The sequence below is a fragment of the Epinephelus lanceolatus genome, chromosome 7 (assembly GCF_041903045.1).
Source record: "Epinephelus lanceolatus isolate andai-2023 chromosome 7, ASM4190304v1, whole genome shotgun sequence".
In the NCBI taxonomy this organism is placed as follows: Eukaryota; Metazoa; Chordata; class Actinopteri; order Perciformes; family Serranidae; genus Epinephelus; species Epinephelus lanceolatus.
In genome coordinates, this window is record NC_135740.1 from 28,507,889 (window position 1) to 28,534,572 (window position 26,684).

The 26,684-nt window shown below is 42.8% G+C and overlaps 1 protein-coding gene across 1 annotated transcript; it reads left to right on the plus strand.

Moving 5' to 3' along the window:
- Positions 1-1,798: 1,798 nt before the first annotated feature.
- On the plus strand, positions 1,799-17,507 carry efemp2a (EGF-like fibulin extracellular matrix protein 2a). Its single transcript, XM_033630913.2, has 11 exons — positions 1,799-1,991; positions 8,767-9,003; positions 9,627-9,675; positions 9,798-9,983; positions 10,507-10,629; positions 10,796-10,912; positions 12,650-12,769; positions 12,893-13,012; positions 13,167-13,293; positions 13,813-14,008; positions 16,621-17,507. The coding sequence occupies exons 2-11, from the start codon at positions 8,902-8,904 to the stop codon at positions 16,792-16,794; spliced, it is 1,314 nt and encodes a 437-aa protein (XP_033486804.1). The 5' UTR covers positions 1,799-1,991; positions 8,767-8,901; the 3' UTR covers positions 16,795-17,507.
- The last annotated feature ends 9,177 nt before the right edge of the window (positions 17,508-26,684 follow it).

Below are 26,684 nucleotides of genomic sequence, written 5' to 3' on the forward strand. Positions count from 1 at the left end.
TCCAAAGACAAGATTTACTGATCTTGTGAGTGTTGGATAAAGATTAGAGAAAAAGAGAGATACTAATCATAGCGCAGAAATGAACAAGGCAGATTTGTAAGGCACTGCTTCAGCAGCCTGCAGCATGGACGACAAATTGTGTGAACGTTTTAAGTTTTAAATACGACCAGCAGATTACACGTGTCATGAATTGAGTCCTTTTCCAGTGTGTTGGATGCAGCGTTATTACAGTTTTGTATTTTTCATTAGTGTTTAATTTTTGTTTTCAGTTCAGTTTAGTTTCAGTTAGAGTGGGTTTGTTTGTTTCAGTTTGATATGTTTAGTTTGTATTTGTTTCAGTTTTGGTTTTAGGAACATTATTATACAGTCAGGGGATCTCAACAGGTATCACAATACAAACACAACACTGACAGTCATGTCAACATGCCAGTCTCAGTAAACATCCAGTGCCTCCTCATGTTTGTTGTGCTGATAAATTTGACCCACTTGAAAAGACCAAAACTAAAGATGTTTCCTGTGTACTTGTATTTTAGTTTAGTTTTAGTTAACTATAATAACCATTGTTGGATGTCTGTGTGTGGTCAGGGGAATAATGGACCAACCAGGGGGGCACAGTTGGTCCAGCCAGGGGGTTGTCTGTGTGACTTTTAACAACATCCCCTGTAATGACAGCTGCCACCGCTGCCACCACCCAGAAAGCCAGGACAGATAAACAATGTGAAGCTAAGTGAGGGTTTTTAAACCAAAGATTTTCTTTGGGGGGAAAGAAACCTGAGAAAAATACAATAATTGTACCCCTAATGTTATAAATAGCCTGATTGTGCGCTTTAAAAAGATAAGTGTGTCTATTAAAGAAAATTTGGTGGTAAACTTTAACACATGCAATCTTTTTGTAATTGGTGTTACATTACATTACATACATCAAGTATCGTGGAATAATGCTCGCAATTACAGCAATGCGACTGGTGCTCATTTAATTCTGAAGAGGCTCTCATTTTGTGGGGAAACACGAGGGTGACCTTCAAGTTTGACTTCGAGCTGAGTCAGACTAAAACTAATAAAATCTGACATGGGTTAGGCAACATCTTGACCAGTTTGCAACATAACAGACGGCTAAATTTGCAAGAAGAAACGCTGCCGGAAATGATTCCAAGAGCAGTAATGGATTAGTCACGTACAAACAGAGCAGCGAAGTTGGTCAAGAATAATGATAGCATTTTATTTTCTCTTATTTCATCCCAGAAAGCAGCACCGGTTTTATTCTGAGGAACAAGCTGACAAATTTTCCGAATACGTCTCCGCTCTCTCTCTTCCACTCTCTAATTTTTGTCCACATTCCATTAACTTCTCTCTCCCCAGCTATAAATATCCTGCATGTCAGATTGGACGAGAGCAAGGGCTTTAGTCGCTTTATGGAAAAAAAAGATGGGGGAGGTAAGTATAGATAGATAGGGGGTAAATGGGAAAAGGGAGGGAGGGAAAGGGTGGGAGAGCTTGGGGCTTTTGCGGGGGTTTAGTTTAAATGAAACCAGGTGTGTTGTGGGACCCGTAAGAGGGGGCATTGGGTAAGAAGATGGGGGGGGCAAGTGTGTGAATCTGTGAGTTGTTGTTCCGCCTGCGATTTGGACGGATTTGGAATTTTGGTATTTGGGCCGCAGACCAGGAATTTGCATCCTGGGGGGTCAGGGAGAGGGGGTTTGGAGAGTGGCAGTGCAGGGGGCCAGATGGGGGAGGAGGTCGGGGTGGGGGGGGTAAGAATGGGCTGTCCCTCTCCTCCCTCTCTTCTCTCCGTCTCTTGCCTGCGCTCTTTCTCTCCCTCCCTTTGCATGTGTTCAGCTGCTCCAGCTGTCGGTCTCCCCACTCACTCTCTCAGGGTCATACAGGCAGGAGTTTAAGGGACCACTTCTGTACGCCAACTCAGCCGGGACGACCGCAGCTAGCAGAAGGACACACTGGTCAGAGGGAGAAGACACATCCGGAAAGATTCAGCTGTGAGTTTCCCTTTGTTTCTTTCACATCTGTTAGCGGAGATCTGTGTCAACAAGACAATGACTTACCACGTTTGCTGAGTTTTAAGACGAACTATCGGAGGTGAGATGTACCTCTTACCCACTTTTCTGGTACAGGCCATACACGTCACAGCTGCACCACTGCTGTGCTCTCCGCTCTGCTACACTTTGCTCTTCACAGGAGCCAAGATACTGTGGCTCACAGTCTGTGTAGTTTGCTTCTTGGCTCCGTGCTTCAGAGACTGTAATAGGGGGATAGACAGGAAGAGAGGTAATGAGTCACAGGGCATGTATTATTGTACAGTATGTTGCAAAAGTTCTTCCACCTCATCCCTCTTGTACAACTCTTAAAGTCAGTGTCACAATCTCAGTTTAGTCACGCAGAGGGGGGGTGAATTCTTCCTCTCTTTTCCTCTATTAAACAAGAAGAAACAGGTGGCAGCTACAAGAACATACACACACAAACGTCTCTGGATAACATCACAGACAGTTTAGGATGCTGCTTTACGACTTTGACAGTGTATTTTATCACTGTTTATACAGTTTACTCCTAATAGCTAACATGTGACAGCTCCACCATCACTGTAATGTCTCAGGTGGGATTATAAAAGCAACGGGAAGGAAGACGAGGTCCCCTGAGAGCAGCGCATCATCTCGTGCCACATTGTATGCATACACTAATACATCACAGCCCTTTAACACCCTTTACACAGGGAGACAGAGCAGTATCAGCAGTGAGAGAACAGAACGGTTAAAGTGTGTGAATTTCTCCCACAGGCCATTATCCATCACTGGCTAAGGAGTTTCCCAGAACAGGACGTTGTGTGTGTGTGTGTGTGTGGGTGTGTAAAAGTGACCCCCTAGTTGTGGATTTGCAGGTTCACTGCCACAACGGTAACAAAGCACAGCTGGAAAGCGCAGGGCCACCATGTTCTCAGGCTGCTCTACGCACAGCCGAGCAGAACAACACAAAGTTAGCTATGTATACACTACAACCCACGATGGTCGTCCTGCTGTTTACACTCTGTGTGTGTGTGTGTGTGGTCCAACTGTGTGTTTTCCCTCGTCCCCATGTGGTCACTTTTGTGAGCCGCCTGACATTTTGCTTGTTAAATTGTGCTGACAGTGAGAATTTAGAAATGGGTCAGCCTGCTGTTACTGAGGCAAAGACAGGCCCCAAATGGTGATTATATTATTGTTGATACTACACACAACAGGTGTTCGGGCAGGGATATTTTGAGGTGTCAGCGAGGGCCAGAGGTGGAACCCAGTCAGTGTTTTGCAAGTCGCAAGTCTCAAGAACTTTGACTTTTGAGTCCTAAACAAGTCATAATGACTCCTCACCAAAAGGCCATTTTAACTTTACAGAAATCATGAATGCTTCATTTGAATTCATTTGTTAAAACTAGCGTGACTGAACTTAATCATACGACAGCAGTGCTGACATTGCACTTTCATACAGCACTATTAACTAATACCACAATTAGCTCATAGCACCCACATTATCTCGCTGACTATGTTAAAACTTCTTCCCCTGTTCTTTGTGCAACCTCAGATGACGAATGAGGTTTGAAGTTGTTGCGCCTTCAGTCTGCATGTTTTGCATACTGCAATTTGGTTTCTCTTGACAACCACATAATTTTTGTATGTGTTTTGTAATTATTTTTGGAATTTTTTCAACTGGTGCTCAGTAACGTGACGTTAGTTCTTCATGGTTTTCTCCTAACTTGACTGGACGCTGTCAGATTATTTCAAAGGGAATCTGGGGAATTAAGTGTCGACTTGTTGGTAATTAATAAGATTAACATTAGCTGATTCAGGAAATTAAGGGAAACAAATTGATTCATGGCACACAATACCCAATTTTTGGGCTTGGGTATCAAGTATTTTTAGGTCAAAAGGCTTAAGTCCAAGACAAGTCACAAGTCACTGGTGTTTAAGTCCAAGTTGAGTTGCAAGTTTCCCACTTTTATCGAGTCTAAAGTCAGTGAATTTGTGACTAAAGTCTCATTCAAGTCCAAGTCAAAACAAATGTCAAAACAGTAAAAAAACAAAAAAGAAGCCCATCACAAGCTCCCAGAGCTCAACACGTCTTCAGATGTCTTGTTTTGTCTGACCAACAGTTTAAAACCCACAGATATTTCAAATCATCATAACTGTGAAGCTGACACCAATAAAACATTTAGTATCTTTGATTGAAAAATGACAGAAATGATGAATCTATGTACTTGTTGATTATTTTGATGTGATGTGGTGTTACAGTCAACCTGTGTTTCTTTACGTCAGTCAAAACCCAGACAATGAATTCCTGCACTCGGGTCACATTCCCTGGCATCCTCCTACACAATGAGGGGAGATGAGAGGTTAGGGGAGCAGTGGCTGGAGGTTTGGCACCAGCTTTCCTCTTATGTGAACCATGGGGGGTTTCCCAGAACCTGATACTCTGGGAACCACTGCCGTGGCAGGGCATCCCAGCTGGGAACTGGCGCCCACATCCTTGCCACGGGCATTCCAGAGGTCCACCGCCACTTGATCTCCAGCGGCATCAGGGCAACACCCATGCATCCCTGCTGCCCGCACTCAGTAGCCAGTGAGTGACTGGACCCTGAGCTGATGGTCAGTTTGTTTTTGGGTGGTTTTGGGCCACATTCTTGCTGGTTGTAAGTGTCCGCCGGGCCAAGTCAGAGAGGTCACGTACTGTGGCTGTCTGATTGCACGGCGGCATGTGTTACCGTCCATGCTTACAGGGTGAGAGCATGTTTTGCTGCATTTCACCACGCAAAGGTCACAAATGGCCGATGATGTCATCCATCAAGTATTTGAGGGTGCCCACGTCACCTTGTGGCCTTCTGTTTCTCTCAAAACGAGACACAACAATAAGCAGTGCCTGCAAATGTGGCCTCGGGAGTTTACATCAGTGCGTTTGTGCACGTAGACAGTCAGTGATTATAACCTTCCCGTCACGTATTTTAACTGGAGCTCACTGACTTTGCAAACAGCACTTGCTCAGAATTTTTTTCATTCCTTCAATTGGTCTGGGGTTTTTTTTCGACTCTTTTGGTCTGCGGGAGCTGGAAAAGGTGATTTGTTTATGTTTTAGAGTCAGCTTAAACACTTATAGCCTCTCTCCAGGAACATTAACTGAAGGGTGGTTGTGTGTGTGCTGGGAGGAAAGCCCAGTCCATCAGAATACTCAGCAAACATAATACACTATAAATCTAAGTCAAACACACACAACACTGCACAGAATGTTGTAGTAAAATATTAAGGTCATTTACGTAAGTGAAAGAAGCAATACCACAGTGTAAAAACACTCCACTGCAAGTAAAAGCCCTGCATTCAGAATTCTGGTTGTGTACAAAATACGTAAGCATTACCAGCAAAATTAACTTTAAGGATCCAAAATGAAAGTACTCACTATGCCTAATGGCCCCTTTCAATATAGGGCCCTTACACCCACAACGTCATATTTCATAATAATACAGTTATTATCTAGCAAAACAAGATCAAAAGTAGCTACTACATAAAACTTCAGGAGCTCTTCTGTTAGTTTTGTTTCTGGACACCTTTGTCATTCTTAGTGGTGACCTCATGTAAATCCTAGCAGAGCTTGTCATCATTGAACCAGAGCAGGTCTAATCAGCCACGTGAATGAAATCACCTGTGTGGGTGTGCAGCACCTTTAATCGATAATAATAAACATTGTTTCCTTATTAGCTGATCACATTTTGTATATATCTTATAAATTAATGCAACTACTAACTTCAGTTCTCAGATAAATGTAGTGGAGTAAATATGCAAGAACAATATTTCCCTGCTTCCCCAAGCTAACTAGCTCTTAGCATGCTACTTAGCATGGTCCTAACATGCAAGTCAACACAGTAGGCTACTTACTTTAACAGGTTGTTTGTTTCATTTGGTGGCTCAATATAAATTTTGTTACCAAGTTTCTTTATGCCATTGCTCCAAGAGCTCATAGTCCCAAAGACTCAGTCATCTACAAATAGGCCCATTGGACCAAAAGACCATTTGACTGACAGTGTGGTCTAACAAAAACAAATGTGCATTGCTCCAACGGGCTGTTTGAGAATTATGGTCATTGGACCGTCTCACTATGGTGAAGGCACGGCCTGCCATACTCTGCCTGTGACTGGCTTACCCTGATTATTTTACCCTAACTCAACCAATTACACACCTCGTGTTTGTTTTCAGGACAATGGGTGCCAATTATTCTTCCTCCTATAGTGAAGGCAGGACCCACCCTGCACTGGCAAATAGCCGTTGCCTTTGTTGAATGGGTTGGTTTAGGCTTGAGGAGTGAGGTTGGTTAGGGTAAGAATATCAGGATATGCCAATCAGAGGCAGAGTAGGGTGGGTCATGCCTTCGTGTACTGGGCACTTGGACAATTGGGCTTTCAGTCCAGTGGTAAAAATTTTCTGACAATGTGGCACTTCATAATTATGATTCGTCAGAAGAACGAGCAGTCCTTCCTTTTTTATTTTAAGACATGTCAAGAGACATTCATCCATCCATTTTCAACCGCTTATTCAGGGCTGGATAAGTGGGGGCAGCAGGAAGTCCAGAAGCACTCCAGAAGTCCCTCTCCCCAGCAACACTTTCCAGCTCCTCCTGGGGGATCCTGAAGTGTTCCCAGGCCAGATGAGATATATAATCTCTCCAGCATGTTCTGGGTCTGCCCCGGAGCCTCCTACCAGTTGAATGTGCCCAGAACACCTCTAACAGGAGGCACCCAGGAGGCCTTTGGACACGAAAGAGCAGCGGCTCTAGTCCAAGCTCCTTCCAGATGTTTGAGCTCCTCACCCTATCTCTAAGGATGAGCCTAGCCACCCTCCTGAAGAAACTCATTTCGGCAGCTTGTATCAGTGATCTCTTTCTTTCGGTCACTACCCAGAGCTCATGACCATAGGTGAGGGTTGGGAAGTAGATGGACCAGTGAATGGAGAGCTTTGCTTTCTAGCTCAGCTCCCTCTTCACCACGACTGCCAATCCATCTCACGCTCCATTCTACCCTCCTTCACGAAAAAGACCCCGAGATACTGGTAATTTCAAAAAAGTTTCCCCAACCAGTGGGGTAACTAATCTGTGGCAACTGGTAGTGAAACCAGTTTTATAGTGATGGTGGCTGGACAACTGAGTGCGTCATGACACTCACATGAAGTTGCCCTCTTTTAAACCAGTTGGGTTGGCCACTGCAGTCAAGAGCAGATATAATGTATAAGGCCAGGGGGGAGTATCAGAGGGGAGGGCACATTGGCTTTATGACGGCACAGCCTGATACCCCCTGCAGGGCCTAGTGATGAGACAAACGTCATTAACATGAATACTGGGCTTTCATGAGAGGCCTCCCCAGCTTCTGGCACACTTTACCCAGAGCTGCAACAGCTAATCAATAAGACGTCAACTGTACCTCCACTTAGAGCTTCTAGCTCAGTAACACATGGAGCAGCCAGTGGGAATTGTAAAGTTCCTCTGTGTAAATCCTCATTTGAACAAACGGCTTTTTCTGTCCGTGAAATTAACATGTGGAATTCTTTACCTACAGAACTCAAATTGGATCCTGATTTCGATCACTTTAACTCAAACTGAGACAGAATTTGAAGAGGAATAAGTTATGCAGTCATGGATAATTTGGTGCTTCCTATTCTATGGTGCTAATTATGTATTGCAGTTTGTGTCTTGTATTGTTCTGCCTGTATTTCTATTGTTGTTTGTACTTTGTGTTCTTGTTGCTGAGTCTTTCCTATCTTAAGGCCCAGCTAGGGGCGGGCATTGCTAATTAGCTTAGGCTCTAAATGCTGTGGTGTACTGTGGCAACTTATTTGATAACCCCATAATCGATTTGAGTAATTTTTAAAGAAGAAAGCTTTGATTCCAGCTTCTTAAATGTGAATATTTCTGGTTTCTTTACTCCTCAATGTCAGGAAACTGAAGGTTGTGGACAAAACAAGACTTTTGGGGACATCATTTTGGCCTTTGGGAAATGCTTATCAACATTTCCTGACTTTTTATACCCCCAAAAATGAATTGATTAATTGAGAAAATAATCAACAGATTACTCAACGATCAAAGTAATCGTCAGTCGCAGCCCTAATTTTACTGAGCGTTGATAAGTCTCTGATGTAGAGTAGATTTAGGGCCTTAAATCTTCTTCATCCACAGGGATTCCTTGTCTCAGTGACAAATTAACTTGTGTCTCACAGACGGGAGCAGCTGAGCAGGACATGCTGTTGTAAAATATGTATCTAATAGCCAGGATTTATTTGCTCCCAGCGACATTACTCTGATACACAGTGAACCTCAGGGGGCAGCGTGCGGCGAGACTATCATTCCACTGAATTGTAGTCTGACAGTCTGCAGACACAGTCTGTCCTCTGTGAGCAGTAAATATGAAAGTATTTCTGTTCATGTTGACTTTGTTATTTTCAGCCGAAGGATGGAGTACGTCACAATGTTTATGTTTTTTACCTGGCAGACTGATTCATTCCATTTATTCCTGCTGCGATCAAGGGGGAACTGTTTTGTTAACAAACAGTGAACCAAGTCCAAGACGCTAACTGTTTGTGTTCTGACTGACTACTTAAAAACTGGCTCCAGTGCTTCTTTGCTTCCAGTTGATTTATCCACTTCAGCTGTAGGAGCACTCATAGCACCAGTGTGTTTTCAGACTGAAACCATTTTGTGATTTCTCAGTTTCTAATGTTGTTTTTTTTTTATGTCTCTCCCTCTGATATACAGATACCACGTCTTGGCTGCCCGTGTCATCTGTACAGCAGCGCTACCTGTCTGTTAGCAGTGTGTGTGTGTGTGTGTGTGTTTGTGTGCATGTTTACGTGTGTTCCCATCCCATCTCCCGCAAATTAGTGCATTAGTATGCAGGGTGCTTGTGTGTCAATCTTGTGCGTGTGCATATGTGTGTCTGTGCTCCTCCGCAGTGCTATTTCACAGCCGCCCACAGAAAGTGACACCTACACGGTAAGGATGGACGGATCTCTCTGCCTCCTTCTCTCCTCCTCTCACGCTCCTTTCTTTTTATACGCACCTTCTTTTTTTTTCTCCATATGATATATCACAGATTCTTCATGTGGAAACGTTGGCCTCAAATCCCCTCTCTCCTCTCTTAGCTCTATTTATGTCCTCATCTTCTACTTGTTTAATATTCCACAGCAGTTTTCCCTCTTCAGCATTTTATAGTAGTCGTAGCTGGGGGTAATTTTAGCTCTAATTCCATGTTTCTTTTAGGCGTCACTTTTTCTTTCCATGCAGCACACAGCAATACTTTTTTCCCCAGAATGATAATGACCCTTTTTCCAAACAGTGGCCTTAAATTCTTTGTTTCTGAAGTGACATTTGGCTTAGAGGAAAGTAGTTTAAAATGTCACAAATCCTTTAACAGCGGTAGACTTCTTTTCTCTTTGGCCTAGCTTCATGAACACAGGGGAAACAAGTTTCTTGGTTTCTTTTTTTACAGTCCCACTACTGGGGATATATTATGTATTATGAATATATTATGCAACTACTTGGCTCGGAGGGCCTGTTCACATCTTTCTTTCCATCGTTTTCTCACACTCTCTTTCTCTCTCTGCTGCTTTTTGTAGGAATGCACAGATGGGTATCACTGGGACCATCAGACTGAGCACTGCAAAGGTAAAGTGCTCTTTTACCTGCGTTTATTCCATCTCAACACCTAATTCTCAGCTGTGATCATGCTGTTGCTCTTCATGTTGTGTCCTGATTTGTTCCTAACAAGTAAAGTTTTGTCTCATCAGACATAAACGAGTGTGAGACCATTCCAGATGCCTGCAAAGGGGAAATGAAGTGCTTCAACCACTACGGAGGGTACCTGTGCCTTCCCCGCTCTGCGTCAGTCATCCCGGCCCCAGAGCCCGCCATCACGCCCACCGAGACCAACCCCTGCCCTCTGGGCTACGAGGTGCAGGGAGACAGCTGTGAGGGTGAGTGTCTGGTTTGTAGGTCTGGGGGGTTGGAGGTGGACAGGTGGCCACAGGATGAGTGATCATTAAGCATGTTTGTGTGTGTGATTGTGTAAGTTTATTGTCGGCGGCCACAGATTGCAAGGAACAGGTGGCTGTAGCAGGTGTTGGGACTGGAGGCTGCATGTTGGTGCAAACTGCGTGGGTGTGAGTGAGTATGAGTCCACGGGGGGCAGACAGACAGTGTAGGAATTTGGAAGATTTCACACCAGGACAGCTGCTGTGTTTTTAAGAATCTGACTAGCAGCGAGAAACCTACTCACACTGGAGGACAGCGAGGTGTTCATCTGGGACAGCACACATGATTCATCATGATGTGATATTCTCAGCTGTCGGGTGCAAATGAGGAGAACAGAGTCGCCATCGTCTGCACTGCAACAGTCACACTGTGTCATTCAGTCACGGTGAATGACGCCGTGATTCATCACAATAACCACATTTCTTTTACATGTGTGTCCCTGTTTCACTTCACCCACAAACACAGATATCAACGAGTGTGAGCGAGACGAACATGACTGCCAGCCCAGCCAGGAGTGCATCAACACACTGGGTGCCTTCACCTGTCAGTGCCCTGATGGTTATCGCAAGGTTGGCACAGAGTGCATTGGTGAGATAATTTGAATTTATCCTGTAACTAAGCAAGCTTAAATAAGACAACTCAGATTTTTTTTGCCACATGGCCTGAGGGGGAAGTTAGTTACAGCTGCAAGAGTGACCTTAATAATGTGCAGGAATGTGAATATCCCTCCTCTGACTCTGTTTCTCCATCTCAGACATTGATGAGTGCAGGTACAGGTACTGCCAACATCGCTGTGTCAATGTCCCCGGCTCCTTCTCCTGTCAGTGTGAACCTGGTTTCCAGCTGGCAGGAAACAACAGATCCTGCATTGGTGAGTGACGCCCTCTGCAACGAATTATAAGACTCAACTTTCACAGCCACTGTCTCTGAAATCAGGCAAAAAGTCTGCAAAGTGTAGCTTCCACTCAATTCAGTCTTACAGAGATCGTACTCAGGCTTTTGTCAAAACATACAGAACGTAAAGCCTTTGAAAATGTAGTTAAGAATATTACAGATTTCACACATCAAAGTGTGCTTACAGGTCTTGGGGAAAACTATTGCTTAAGTCAGTGCTTATGTCAATAGTCATATCAAGTCTATAAAGCCTTGACTACAAGTTTGAAAAGAAAAAAGAAAACATGGGGGTGCTGAGTTGGAAAGAAGTGAGCTTGCCAAACCTCTTTGGATCCTCATCTCGGCTTTAGACCAAAGGTTAGAGGCTATATCAGAGGCCACTAGCATAACTAAACCAAATCTCTAATGCAACTGTCCATGACCAAGTTGCATTGTTGGTAACATAGGCACCAGAGGAATGCGTAGAATTAAAAAAGATGATGTCTCTGGTTCTGCTGCATCGATTTGGATCTCTTTTTCAAACTGTCCCTCATGAGTCTGACAATATTACAGTAGTGTGATGCTAAATCAGTAAGGCACACCTGAAAGTATTTCTCTGTAACATTACATGACTACATAGGTTGACAATTTACGTCAAGATATCAGAGGAAAAAAAAATAGTAAGGGTGTTGCTCTTCAAAAAATATTATCACATATTCATGGACAACATTTTAAAACTTTCTGTGACTTATTAAGGATCCTTTTTTTTTTTTTTTTTTTTTGACGTATGTTTACTTGTCTGGCGTTTTTCAAACATATCATATTTACAGGGTTTAAAGCCTGTGACTCTGCACCAGTCCGTTAGAACTGAAGAAGCTTCTTGGATGAGAGGCGAAACATCCTCAAGAAACTCAAGCAAGTCAAGTTGCCTAAGATATAGCACTTAAGATCAGATTCAAACTCTATTCAAACAGAATTTCAGTAGCTGGTAAACATGAAGGGAGAGACGAAAACACATCACACATCGAGGCACGTTAAAGCTACCTTGCATCGACGACTACAAAAAATAAATTTGCTGTTATGTTACATTACTTGGAAGGTTATTCACGGAAGATTACTAACACAATAAAAATCCATGACTTTTACAAATTCCATGACTTTTTCGGGCCTAGAAAATGTGATTGTGAGACTCCATTACCCTTCCAGCGAGTCTGTAGCACTCGCCATTGTGGGTATTACTTCTCATTGGTTATCTGGCACACTGCTTGACAACAGCATGACATTACTCTTGGGACTGACTGGCTAATTGACTCCCCCAATAGCGCTCATTTGTAATTTTTTATTGTAACTGAGAAACCTCTGCTTCATGACTCAATGCCAGACCAATCAGTCAACTCGCACTTGGAGGAGTTAGTTGGATTCAAAGGTCTGGACTCTGGCACATTGGGCACAAACACACAGAGCCCTTCTCGCTCTGACCCAGTGAGGAAAACAGCACGGACAAAAAACTCTTGTGAAGAAACCAAAACTGTTTCAACTCTGGCAGAAAATTGTGTATTAATTTTGGACCCCATCACTCACAGTAACGAGCTAATTGAGAAAATATGTTTGCAGGGCCTTTGAATTTGGTGATTTCTGCCTTCAGTTAAAGTTTTTGATTAAATGTTTTTGGGATGTGTGTGCTCTTTGACTCTGTCAGCATTTAAATGAAACTATTAAATCTGCCTCCCTGCAGATGTGAATGAATGTGAGATGGGTGCCCCCTGCTCTCAGAGGTGTTATAACACATACGGCACTTTCCTTTGTCGCTGTGACCAGGGCTATGAACTGGGGCCTGATGGCTTCGCTTGTAACGGTAAGAAGGATTAATACGAGTGCAAATTTCACAGTGTCAGTGATGCCAGCCTCCTCTGTTTTTTGTTCCCGTTCCACCTTTAACTGTGAACAATGAATAAAACCTGAACTTTTCACTCGGCAGACATTGATGAGTGCAGCTACTCCAGTTACCTGTGCCAGTACCAGTGTGTCAACGAACCTGGGAAGTTCTCCTGTGTGTGCCCAGAAGGATACCAGCTGCAGGGCACCAGACTATGCCAGGGTAAGCACAAGCCCGCCTCCATTTCCTCCCAGCACCAACACCTTCCTCTCTGTGCTTTCAGAGTTACAAAAGCTGCACTGATTCAAAGGTTACTCATTCTTTGACCGCAGCTCCGTTCAAATCAGACATCATCAACTGTTTTTCTCTCCCGCAGATATAAATGAATGTGAGACAGGTGAACATCAGTGCACCGACACGCAGACCTGCGTGAACATCCACGGACGATACCAGTGTGTGGACACAAACCGCTGCCAAGACCCTTATGTGCAGGTGTCTGAGAAGTGAGTGACACCTCATGAAAGCCCGTGTGTGTGTTCATAAGCAAACATGCACACTTCACACACCTTTTCCCAATTACTAAAATATGTGCTGGCCATCAACTCTGAATATAATCAGCCCCTGTATTGAGTATGGCTCAAGCTGCAAGATTACCCCAATTACTTTTTCCACGTATGAGTCCAACTTTGCAACCTTTTCTTCTGAACATGGTCCAGTGCAATAAGAAAACTATTACACTGTTACAAGTGTTGGATTGGTAACAGGTGTGTGTCACTATTAACAAATCCCAGATGATTTGGTCATATAAAATGTGTTTTAGAAAAACATGAGGGAAAAAATGGCTACTGTTCAATATTTTTTAACATTTTATAGGAGAACTTTGCTCTGTTATATTACTCCCTCTGCTGGCTGATATATGAACTACTGTTAATGTTGTCTGCACCAAATCTTACTACAGTTTGCAGTTACTGTACTCACCTTACTGTGTGTGTCTGTGTGTGTGTGTGTGTGTGTGTATCCAGCCGCTGTGTGTGTCCTGTCAACAAGCCCGTCTGTCGAGATCTGCCTTTCTCCATCGTCCACCGCTACATGAGCATCACCTCTGAGCGCTCCGTCCCCTCCGACATCTTCCAGATTCAGGCCACCAGCGTCTCTCCAGGGGCTTACAACACCTTCCGCATCCGCTCCGGAGATGAAAATGGAGACTTCTACATCAGGGTGAGAACTGTTAGCACAGAGAGGAGTATGATTAATAATTGTTAAAGTTAAAGGGACAGTTCACCACAAAATCTAAAATGCATAGTTTTCCTCTTATCTGTAGTGCTATTTATCAGTCTGGATTGTTCTGGTGGGAACTGCCAAATATTAGAGATATCAGCTATAGAGATGTCTGCCTTCTCTCAAAAATAATGGAACTAGATAGCACTTGTCTTGTAGAACTCAAAGCACCAAATAATGAATTTGTACAAATCAACAGCAATGTCTCTTTCCAGAAATCATGACCCAGTTACTCAGGATAATCCACAGACCTTGTTGTGTTTCAGCTGTTTCATGTAGGAACTATTTTCTGTCTACCAAACTACACCCGCCTACCAAATCACCATGCAGAAGCAAGGGTGCATCTACTGCTAGCTCATCTACTGTAGCACCACTGAGCTAGCTAATGTTACAGCTCAACTGGGGAGAACACTATCAATGTTTACATCTCGTGCTGTCACGTAGAGTAGATGCATGCTTCCTTCTGTGCAGTGATTCGGTGTGCTACTATGAAAACTGCTGACAAACCTGGATCAAAGTGATGATTCGTGGCTTATGAGCTTTAACTGCACAGACTGTAAGGAGCAGCTCTATTATATTTGTGTTCGGACCTGTTTGCAATTGACAAACAGAGTGAAAAATTGAATTTCCCCTCAAGGATTAATCAAAGTATATATATATAAAAAATATTTAGGGTTTGATGGATATGTTGGAAAAACACTGACACTTTTTATTAAACATCACATATTTGTCAGGTAGTGCTGTACCCTTCACGTTACTGGAGTTCCTTCCTGACTAAACCTACTTGAAATGTCACCCATTACACTGCATTCTTAAGCAGTGCATCCTAACAAAGGAACTCCTAATACAACATCCAAATATACTGAGTTTCTGTTACCACTGAATAAATCTGTGTAGGTCCAAACACGAAAAAAAGCCGATTAGTGTCAAAGAAGAACTTTAAGATGCTGTAGATCATGTGGTTTTTGGTGTGTTAAACTTTGTACTGTAGAACAGGTCAACACTGCCTTTCAGTGCAGATCTATTTAAAGGTACACTATGTAGGACTGTCGGTTACTGTTTGCCAACACTCTTGCCAGAAAAAGTAAAAGTAAAAGCCAACCCTCAGATTCACTCTTGTTTGACATTTCGCCTTGCTATATTTGCTTTTTTTTTTTTTTTTTGGCGCTGTGTCTCTTGGATGCCTGCTGCTTAAGCTCTGGCACCGGGTCACTACCTTTTTATAAAGCCCCGACCTCAGCTTAAGGTTTTTGATTCAATCCAAGCCTGCAGGAGAAAAGTGTAAAACCACAAAAAGATGGAGACCTGTTCTAACTCTTCTATTCTATTCTAACATTTTCTAACTTGACATCATTATGAATAGGGTCCCTCTGTATTTCTTGTTGCAATGTTGCAGTAGATGACAAGGAAACTATCAAGAAGGAACAGTCATGACAACAGTGATGGTATTTGAGGAGCCAGACTTTGGTGTCAGTTCTATTGAAGTTAATAGGGAGGGCAATGCAAATCACACTTTAACCAATCATATCTTTGTTGTTTCAACTTTTACTAAAAATACTTCCACCAGAATAAAAAAAACACACAATGTAATGTAGATTGATGTTTTTTATCTAAATATGTGCATGGTGTGGTCTCCAAACAGATCATGGCTCTGTCCGTCAGCTGCATCTCAGCCTCTGCTGGACAGAGCCATAATCTGTTTGGAGACCGAACGAATGAACAAAGAAAATGAAGAAAATGAACATGTCAGTCAATTGAATATTTTTGGCAGCTCTTCCATGCACCAAGTGTAATAAAGAACCAAAGCTACCTCATGTAAGCTTAGCTCTAAAAATCAGGTTGATGCTACACTGAGTGACAAACGATAGCTATTGGTTATCTTCTAAGACACTGAGGTGATTATAGCAATGAAGCAAAAAACACCATATACATAAATATTAATAATAATATGTACATAACTAACTGAAAAGTCAAATAGCATTAACCAACTTAAGGATGAAAAAGCACTGTAAACACTTCAGTGTCTTACAAGGTAACCACTCAGTTAGCCTGACTTTTGGAGCTCAGCTAATGTCAGGTTGCCATGGGCCCTTTTTTAAATTTGGTGCTGTGAAGAGCTGCCAAAAATATTAAATTGTCTGACATATACTGTCTTGCGAAAGCGAGAGGTTATGATAAAGCTCTGTAAAGCTGACCGCCCTCCTCATCATAAAGTTGATGGTGTGTTTCTTTACTTTAGCAGCCAGCTAGGCTAAGTGACTGGCTAACCTCGCTATTTTAAGAGTGAGTTCGTTATCAAAATGATCAATAACACCAAACACAAACAGTAAATATGATCAGCAATATGTACAAAGTTAACTGTGAAAAATCAAGTAGTGTTAACTAACTTAAGGTGGCACTTAAGGTTGGAGGGGAAAGCAATGTTAGCCACTGTAGAGCTGACAGGAAGTAAAAAGACGTGAACTTTGAAAAATAGATTGTGCAAGTAAAGAATTCCTTTATGTAAAAGTATGCAGTAATATGCTCACTAACATTTGTCTTGTCTTCTCCAGCAAATCAATAATATCAGTGCTATGCTGGTGCTGGCCCGCGCTGTGTCGGGGCCCAGAGAGTACACGTTGGACCTGGAGATGGTGTCAGTCAACCCTCTGCTCAGCTACCAGGGCAACTACCAGACCAGCTCCGCCCTCAGACTCTCCATCTACGTCGGGCCGTACTCCTTTTAAAGACGAAGAAGAGTGGAGGGACACAGAGAAAGATGGAGAGGGAGAGAGAGCTGGGGAGATAAAAACGGAAAATGAAGCTGTAAAACAAAAGTGGTCGATGCAGTTCAACCAGTCACTGTGATGTTACACTCTTTATACACTTTTTGTACGTCCAAAGAAAGCCACACATTTCTGTCAGCCATATACATTCAGTACAGTATACAAATGTAGCAGTAATGTCTAACAGATAAATAACAGCCCTGAAATAATTCAGATTTGTTCCCTTGTGTTTAATGTGTTACGTTTACTGTTATTTTTTAATCGACACCTATCTGACAGCATCATTCTGTGGTCAATGTGTATGAAAAGGGATTTTATTTTCTTCACATCTGCTCAGGGTGATAACAAATCTGTGTGACATATTTCCCGTCTGTCTTCAGGTGGAGATATTCACGCCCAGATTAATCTGTTTTCACCAGTTTACATCCTTATCTGCGGCTCCGCTCTGTTTGTCACTTTATTCGTGTCAGCCCCATTTCCTGTTGACAGACGTGATTCAGTAACCACTCAGATCAGACCTCAGCAATCCACGCTCCTCCGTCACCCTCCACTGTTCATTCCTATGTACAAGCGCTCCATCACTGCCTTTTGTAGGTTTGTCACATTGCTGATTGTGTTGTACTTTGTTTTTTTTTTTGTCTAAGATTTAAACCCAAATAAAACAATATACCTTTTCCTCTGTGTCAGTTACTACAACACATTCTTATTTATCTTTTTATTCTCATTCTCCAAAGTGAGGATTTGCTCCTTTTTTCAGTTTTTATCATTATAAACTGAATATCTTTGGGTTTTAGATTGTTGATCACCTGTAGAAAGCTTCTTGGGCTCTAGGAAAATTAAAATATACATAAATTGGTAATAGATATTGGTTACGGCCCTGAAAATAATATTCTTCTAATATTCTTCATTGACAATGTGCTAAGAGTTGGCCGATCGTTCCTGTGGAGGCCAAGTATTATCTTTAAATGATGTTGTTCCACACAAAAGCTCAGTGAAGTGACTGTGTGCTGCTCTTTGAGGGAGTTGGGGCAGTTTACCTGATGCACATTCATCAAACGAGCCAGTTAGTCTTCATCCTATTTTCTTTTGTGGCTGAAAAATACTGTTTGAAAACACTTCCAAAAGAGGGCAAATCTCACTCTTGTGTCACTTGTTGAAGTTTGTTTTTGAGGAGCTCCTTGTTGCCTGTTTAGTAAGGTGTGTTCCTCCCTTTGGCCTCAGGGAGGCAGTAATGAGCCTGTAATGGTTTGGTGCACCACAGTGAAGCAAGGTAGACTCCACACAAGAAAACTTACTTGGGCAAATAACTCCAAGGTGAGGATTATGCTTTATTTGTACAGTATTTTTCTGTTTTACAAGAGAAAATACTTTACAGAGCTCGTCTCTATGAGAAATGGAGACTGCCAGCAGATTAGATAGTCCAAACAGGGACTGTATGATGTCACTCTGAGCTCTCTGACAGGCAACACCATTATCTGGTCCTGTCCAAGCTCCAACCCCCAGGGGCTGAAAAATAAAGTGCCAAAAACTGCAGTTCCTCAACAGGCCACTTGTGGCTGGCTCCAAAAACTCAGTCCCCGTTCACCCCCATGTTGAAATGCTCAGCTTTACAGCAGAAACAAACATGTTTCCAGCCTGGTACAAAAATGGGTTTGGTCCCTGAAGCTAATTTTCCTGTAAATGACAACTATTGGGGGACTCACCTGTTCACATTTTAGTCAGGCTTAAGGTTTTGCAGAGTTAAGGGTGTGGCCGCTTTGAGTGACATGCTGTCTATGGGGAATCTCCATATATAGCCCATTTTACACTGCCTGTTCAAGGTAGGAATACTACACTGTTATTCTGCCTTGCAATTCTCTACAGAAGGTATGACTGCGGAAAAGGGGGACAGAGTTGTCCTACCTTTAAACCATCAGTGGATGGAACAGTGCCAAATCAACGTCTATGTTGAAGAGACAGCCTGCAGGATGACATATCATGTGCGCAACCCACCATCAGGAGATGTAAAAAGCAGCTAGAAGCATTTGGCAGCTAACACAAAGAAGAAGAGCAGCAAAAGGAAATGTCAGCAAATGGGAGCCAATAAGGTCGGGGAACGCCTTATTCCCTGAGCAGGATGAGATTAACTGTCATATGACAGGGACAATAAATGCTTGTTATTGCCATGTTATGCCATTTTTTTTTTTGTTTAAAAAGCATCACCCAACATGTATGTCACATGTCACACTAGAGGCCAACCTTGTTGTGTTATACATCACGCCCATTACAGCTCTTTTGCTTCCAGAAAGCCGGCATGCTATCTGAGATCACACACTGGGGTGGCATTATGCTGGTGTTGTTTGGTTGCGTATAAAAAAGCAATGCCCGTGTAATGATGGGTCGTCATTGTGGCCCTATCGCAGGATCTCTGTGTAAAAAGGGCTTATGACTCAGATCCAACCCTCACTCCTATACAGCTCCACCCTCTTGACTCAATATGGTCACTTCTGGCTCCAAAAACCCAAGACAGTGACGGCCAAACTGCCAAACTCAAGGCCTCAAAACGGGAGCCCACAAACCAAAGAATGACATCATGGTGGCGACATCCATTATTTTTATACAGTCTATGGTCCTGACCTAAAAGTACATTTGGGCTGCCTTTAAATTGTACTTTTGGGGCGCCCAGTAGCTCAGTGGGTAGAGTGGCAGCCCAATGTAGAAAGGCAATGTCCTTACCACAGCAGCCGCTGGCTCGATTCCAGCCTGCAGACCCACCTTCACACCTCAAACTGTCCTGTCATTAAAGGCAGAAAGCCCAAAAAACAATCTTGAAATTGTACTTTCACCCAATTAAGGAGCAGATACTTAGCAGTGTGACGGCCCACCTGACCAACCTGTCAGCTTCACCTGACACGGCCTGCTCAGTAATCCAACCACCATCACTGTTTGTCTGGTTCCCTAAATCTGTTTTACAAAATAAAATGGTGTCAATGTGAAGTCGTGTGTGAGGGTGCAGCAGGCAAGTCTACAGGGTAACTGTTGTTTGTATGAGTTCAGCCCACGACGCAGAGAAGGCTCGACTGTGTGTTCCAGCGTATCAGAACCACCCCCCTCTTCACCTGCACCCACACACTCAGCACAGCCCTCTGTAGCAAAATGTATGCGCTTCTTTCTTTAACATCATCAGCTCACAACAACCAGCTAACAGCTAACATCATCGTGATTTCTGTCCTTTTAAACGTTTCTGTCTTGTCCTAATATGCAGCCACGTTAGTAAAATATAAAGAAAGATCACTGCCTCATTTAGATTCCTCTCTTCTTCTCTAATGATCTAAAAATGTTTCATTTCTGCAGCAGGACGAGGTAGATTACAACGTCCTAACGTCCTTAAATTGGAGAGGAAAGGCAAAATGGCTGCAGTTTAAATGAAACAGGACTGAGGCTCTGCAGCCCTCTGTTCTATTTTTACTGTCACAGCACTTCACTTGTGTGTTAACTGATTCTCCTGACCCACAAAAAAAATCCTAAGGAAAAAGAGAGAGAGGGAGAAAAAGAGAGAGGGGAAAGCCCTTATTTCACAGTCCACTGCTGTTTGCTCCGCCCAGTCCTACACACAAACACACACAAACACACCACACACACCTCCCATCTGTCCTCACTGGGGGGTGATGACTCACACACACAGGCCTGTTTTATGTAATCGGAGCAGACGGAGTTTGGCCACCAGGGGGCAGCAGGCCACACAGATCTCCTGTCAAAGCAGCAGTCCAGGAATAGCAACAACCTGAGGAGAGAGTGTTGGTTTTATAACCTAATTGACTAGTGAGCCTACATTTTCTCCAGTTTTCCATGAACTCATACACCTGTGGGAGGAAAAAGTGAAGGCAACTTTGTCTACTTTTCACAAATTATGTACCGCACAGCGACTACAGCAGCGTACAAATACTTTCCAAGCTCTGAAATATGTTGTAGCGCAGACTTTTTCTTGCATAACCTGGCATCTTGTGATGATGCAGAACAAAGATGACAGAGCCTGGCGATGGTGTTAAAGAGTGCAGTAGGGTAGGAGGTGTGCGTGTGTGTGTTCACATTAGGGGAGAGAAGTGGTACAAGTCCCCTGGCACTTCCTGTTGGCATTCAGATAGAAAACAAAACCTGACTAAAACAGGATGACACCGTTATGGGTGTAATACTGAACAAGCCTACTGGGCACAGACCCAGGGGCTCGATGGGTCAGGGGGCCACGATGAGGCGTAAACCAAAGAGACGCAAAACAACCACAAAAAGATGCAAACCTACCTCAACGAGATGCAAAATGACCACAAAGAGACACAAAATGACAAGAGGGAGACATGAAACAATCATATAGAGGCCTAAAACCCACAACAAAGAGACACTTAATGACCACAAAGAGATGTCAAATTACCAGAGAGAAGCAAAATGACCACAAAACACCTAACATTACCACAGACACTCAAAACAACCACAAAGAAACACAAAATGACTCCAAAGAAACAGAGAGACCGCAAAGAGATGCAAAATGACCACAGACACAAAACAACCATAAAGAGACGCAAAATGACCTCAAAGAAATCCAAAATGACCACAGACACAAAATGACTTCAAAGAGACCAAAATTGATGACAATGAGACTGAATATGACCACAGAGACACACAAAATGGCCCCAAAAAGCCCCAAAATGACCACAAAGAGATGCTAACTGACCACAAAGAGACTAAAAATGAACACAAGAGATACAAAATGACCTCAAGGAGACCCCAAAATGACCATAAAGACACTAAAATTGATGACAAAGAGGCTGAAAATGACCACAAAGAGATGCTTAATGACCACAGAGAGACTAAAAATGAACGCTAAAGATGCCAAATGACCTCAAGGAGACCCGAAAATGACCACAAAGAGATGCAAAATGACCTCAGAGACCAAAAATGACTTCAAAGACACACCAAATGGCCCCAAAGAGCCCGCAAAACAACCATAAAGAGATGCAAAATGACCTCAAAGACACCAACACTGATAGCAATGAGTCTGAAAATGACCACAAAGACAGACACACAAAATGGCCCCAAAAAGCCCAAAAATGACCACTAAGAGATGCAAAATGACCACACAGTGACTTAAATAACTGTAAAGAGATGCTAAATTACTATAAAACAGACACAAAACAACTAAAATAGATGTAAACTGACTAAAGATACACACAAAATGACTTAAAATTGATGCAAAACTACCGAATAGAGATGAAAGACAACCAGAAAGAGACACACAACATTTGAGGTAGGTTTGTGTTGTGTTTCAGTCTGTGTCTTGCTAGTATCTAAGGGGTGGGGGGACCTTTTACGTGTCTATGCCCAGGCACTTGCTGTCTCATAATCCATCCATGGACACTATATTAGACACAGTGGACACAGAGGAGATAGAGTGTGTGTGTGTGTGTGTGTGTGTAAGTAAGAGTGGTAATAGATTCAAATAAAGCGTTTAAAATGCATGCATTTGTGCAGTAGGTCCGTGTCTGTGTTTATGTGATTATTTGTGTCTCTGTGTTTGTGTGTCTTCGTGTGCGTGTGTGGGTGTTACCATAGGAGAGCATGTGTTTGAGAGTGGCATTGCCCACACAGACGAGTAGGAGGAGTGTTTGGGGTGGCAGAGGGGAGTGCTGGAGCGCCTGGGCCTCATTTTTTACTTGGCACCTATGCTGGAGTATGAGCTCATTTCTGGGCAAGCCGTGCCCTGTAGGCCGCAGTGGGGGACGGCGTGGGACCGGAAGCAGCGAAACGAAGGCCGATGCGGGGCCAGAGTGCACCAAACATTCCAGTTTGATGACACAAAAATGGCGGACAGCAAAGACACCTTTCCTTGTTATATAAATCTGTTTTGTCCCTCAGTTTGAGACATGGTGCCATGACAGAGAAGCAATCTGCTCCCCAGGTTTTCTGCTTTGATCTTCTCCTCTTGCATTACAAAAAGCTCTCGATGCCTCCCCCCTCCACTACACTACAATGCAGGTATTATATTTATGAATGAAAGCGCGAGGTGGAGTGTCATTTCCCTCCACCCACAGCCCCGGAGCACTGAGATTAGTTCATTAACGAAAGAGCGGGCAGTGGAATCTGTAGGACATCAAAAACAGGCTGCACAATACAAAGAGGGCCGGGTGATTAGGGAGTGTAAATTAGTGAGGGCATGAGGCAGGAAATGGCTTGCTCTTCTGGATATTTGCATACAGTATATTAAACAGATATATGGAGAGAGGTTTATCAGAGGGGGAGGACAATTACACAACACTACAGAAACAATCACACCAGGGACTCGTCTGAAAAACAAGATACTACTGGCTCTCACAGATGCATTATTTCATACAAATGTTTTGCAAAAATGTTTTTAAGTGCTTTTCCATAGAGACATTAAAGTTACAATGTGTAATTCACGTGGTTGTTTATTAGCAAATATCAACTATAGCTTTCATAAATATATATTTACTAAAATGTAATGTAATTCACATACAAATGGAAGCTTTCTCCTAGGCTTACAATGATTTCTCTATATATACACAGGCAGGATATGCTGGAGGCTGCCGTCTTGCGTTGCCATATTTGAATACAGTGGCCAAAAGGGATATATGTGCTTCGCGTTAACCTAGAACTTGCCGTCACTGGAGAAGGTGAAGATCAATCCGGGGCGCTTCTGCATGAACCTGCATTGTACTTTTATGATTCTGTCGCACTTTAAATGGAGGAGCACACACATGTAAACATGGAAACCACGCCACCAAACGAAAGAAAAAGATCAGATAAGGGAGGACGGGACAAAACACGAGTGAATATCGGCGTTGCTTATTTTATTTGAACTCCTGTGAAAGAACACTCTGGAAACGCATATATTATAATCGTACCAACCTATATTTGCTGCACTGTGCCGTGACTATCACATAAAACATGTTATGTTAGCATTACTGTGCTAATGTTTGCTCGTGTTACCAAAACAATTAGAGATAAAACACTCCTAACACATATCTCACAGATAACCTATATCTCACTGGTAAGCTATAACATATTGTAGCGTCTGCCAGGACGTGTGGAAAGGATGATGCAGTTATTCGGCAAACCGCCGTTTATTACTGAACAGTACAGGTTACTGTTGGCCGTAACCACGCCAAAACAACCAACAAACAAGAACTTAGCTGTAACTCCAACTGTGTATTCCTGCTCTCTCCTCCAGCTCACTCATACACACACCAGCAAGTGCACTCACACAGCTCTCATTCCCGTCACACTCGCACCCCGCCCCCCTACCTAGCCTACTCATTCAATCCCAAACATGCCATTAACTCACAGAACATTGACATTATAACAGAACATTTACTGCACGGTCGCTACAACATTGTAACATGGTATAGATTCCTACATAAATATTCACCTCGTCGCTAGATAGGCCTACTCCTGAAAAACTCGTGGATGGATCTCTGCTGTCTGCGCAAGGCTTTTTATCCTACAAGGCCACCGTCACTTACCCGACGGGAGGGGCGAGTGAGTGAGCGTGAGTGAGCCCTGCAATCTAGAATTTGACCGCTGATGTCACTGTTACTCACCATTTTTACACACTGAGGCTTTAAGAAAAACTGTTGCACAGAAATACAGAAAAGTGCACTAATCCTAAACACTATTGTTAAAAGCCTACAGTATCAGATCAATCTACAGTATAGCCTATTTATTGTAATGGCAAGAACTTATGTTATTTAACAACACTAAGAGGCTGTACTCAGGCATGGTGGCGCTCTGAGCTAAATGCTAACAAGAACGTGCTCACCAGCTCAGTTGCCAGGAGAAAATGCTGGAATTGTACATTTCTGAAAACCAGGGATACCTTACATTTGTACATTTCATAAAGCCACGTAGTTCTGATTGCATTACTATGAGCTGACTTTGTCATCAGGATATGAAGGGTGGGGATGGTGGATAATGTGACACTATGCAAGATGCCTGGCAAGCTGCAGACCACTGTTCAAGACCAACAAACAACAAAATTGGTTGTTTTTTAGCGAGACATCGGCAGCATTTCCAGCGGCGATTATGGCACCAAAACTGGGTGTCTCTTACCGAGATATTGTTAGCATTTCTAGCTGCAAATGTGGCACCAGAACCTGTTTTTTTTATTAGCGAGACATCGTTGGCATTTGTGGCACCAAAACTGGGTGTTTTTTAGCAAGACATTGCAGCATTTCCAGCCAAGATTGTTTCTGGTGGTGATTGTGCCACCAAAAGCAGATGTTTCTTAGCGAGACATCTATGGCAAATACGGTGACGACTGTGCCACCGAAAGCGGGTGTTTCTTGGTGAGACATTGGCAGCATTACTGGTCGCAATAGTGGTACCATAATAGGGTGTTTTTTTAGCAAGATATTGGCATCTTTTGCTGTGGCAATTGTGGCACTGAAACTATGTGTTTCTTATCGAGACATCTGCGGCATTTCTAGTGGCAACTGTGGCACCAAAACTGGGTGTTTTTTAGTGAGACACTGCAGCATTTCAAGCCAAGACTGTGCCACCAAAAGCAGGTGTTTCTTCGTGAGACATTGGCGGCATGACCGGCACCAACTGTGCCACTAAAACCAGATGTTTTTTTAGCAAGACATCAGCAGCATTTCCAGCAATGATTGTGCCACCAAAAGCAGGTGTTCCTTCGCGAGACATCTGTGGCATTTCGAGTGGCAATTGTGCAGCCAAAACCAAATGATTTTTAGCAGAACATCAGCAGCATTTCCAGGAGTGATTGTGGCACTAAAACCGGGTATTTCAAACATTAACCACAACGTTGATAAAACATAAATAAACATTACGTTTCAAAATATTCGTCACATAATAGTGCACAAATGTTACATAAACATAAGTATGGACATCGCCTGCATTTCAAGCGGCAACTGTGCTACATAAAATGTTTTTTTTTTTTTCCGTGACACATCCAGCTGTGACTGTGTGGCACCAAAACCAGGTGTTTCACACGTTAACTATAGTGTTGTTACAACTCAAAGAAACATAAAGTTTTAATATATCCATTTCATAATAACATACAAATGTTACATATCCGTGGTTTGCAGAAAAGGTACAATGCCAGCAATTATTCCTGCCTAGTTTAGCGTGTTAGCATGCTAGCATTTGCGAATAAGAACTAAAAACAAAGCATAGCTGAGGATGAAGGGAACGGTAGTTTTGCAGGTATTTCGTCACAAAATAAAGTATGTAATAAATATAAGACTTTGACCTGATAATGGCGCTAAAGGAAAAGTCAGGGAATCCCCAGAGTCTGTAGGATTCATCCTCTTAGGAACAAGAATGAACAAGACATTTAAATCTACTTGGACAGAAATGTTTGAATCTCTACAAACATAATGACTCTTGATTTTCAAATATTTAGAAAAAAATCCAGTGGATTTTCTTCCTATTATTTCTAATATGAACATTTGTCAGACCAGAAGTGACCCCCACATATCACACAGAAGCTTACATGTGATATGCTCTATAAATTCTCACCCCTGTAATACAACAGGAGTCATTTCTTGTTAGCTCTGGAAATAATTAGCTTATCAGTACGGTCCAATTACAGGTTCAATAGCTGTGCATGCTCATTACCTCGGGTCAGTGTAATCTCCTACGAACACAGTGGGATTTTAGTGCAGTGAGCAGGATATTGGGTCACATGTCAGTGATTAACAACAATGTAATTAAAGATATGACTGTGCAGGTGTCTGAGAGGATGACAGCATGCACTCTGCAAACAAAAACGCAGAGGCTCCAAAAATGCATCTTTATCTATGCTTGTCATTCAAACAAAACTTAAGCTGAGATGCAGAGAG

What these genes read in the sequence shown, in the direction of transcription:
- efemp2a (XM_033630913.2), top strand. Translation starts at nt 8,902, where the DNA reads ATGCAGGGTGCTTGTGTGTCAATCTTGTGCGTGTGCATATGTGTGTCT. An exon ending in TCAGACTGAGCACTGCAAAG is followed by an intron (nt 9,676 to 9,797) that starts GTAAAGTGCTCT and finishes TTGTCTCATCAG; the next exon opens with ACATAAACGAGTGTGAGACC. An exon ending in TGATGGCTTCGCTTGTAACG is followed by an intron (nt 12,770 to 12,892) that starts GTAAGAAGGATT and finishes TTCACTCGGCAG; the next exon opens with ACATTGATGAGTGCAGCTAC.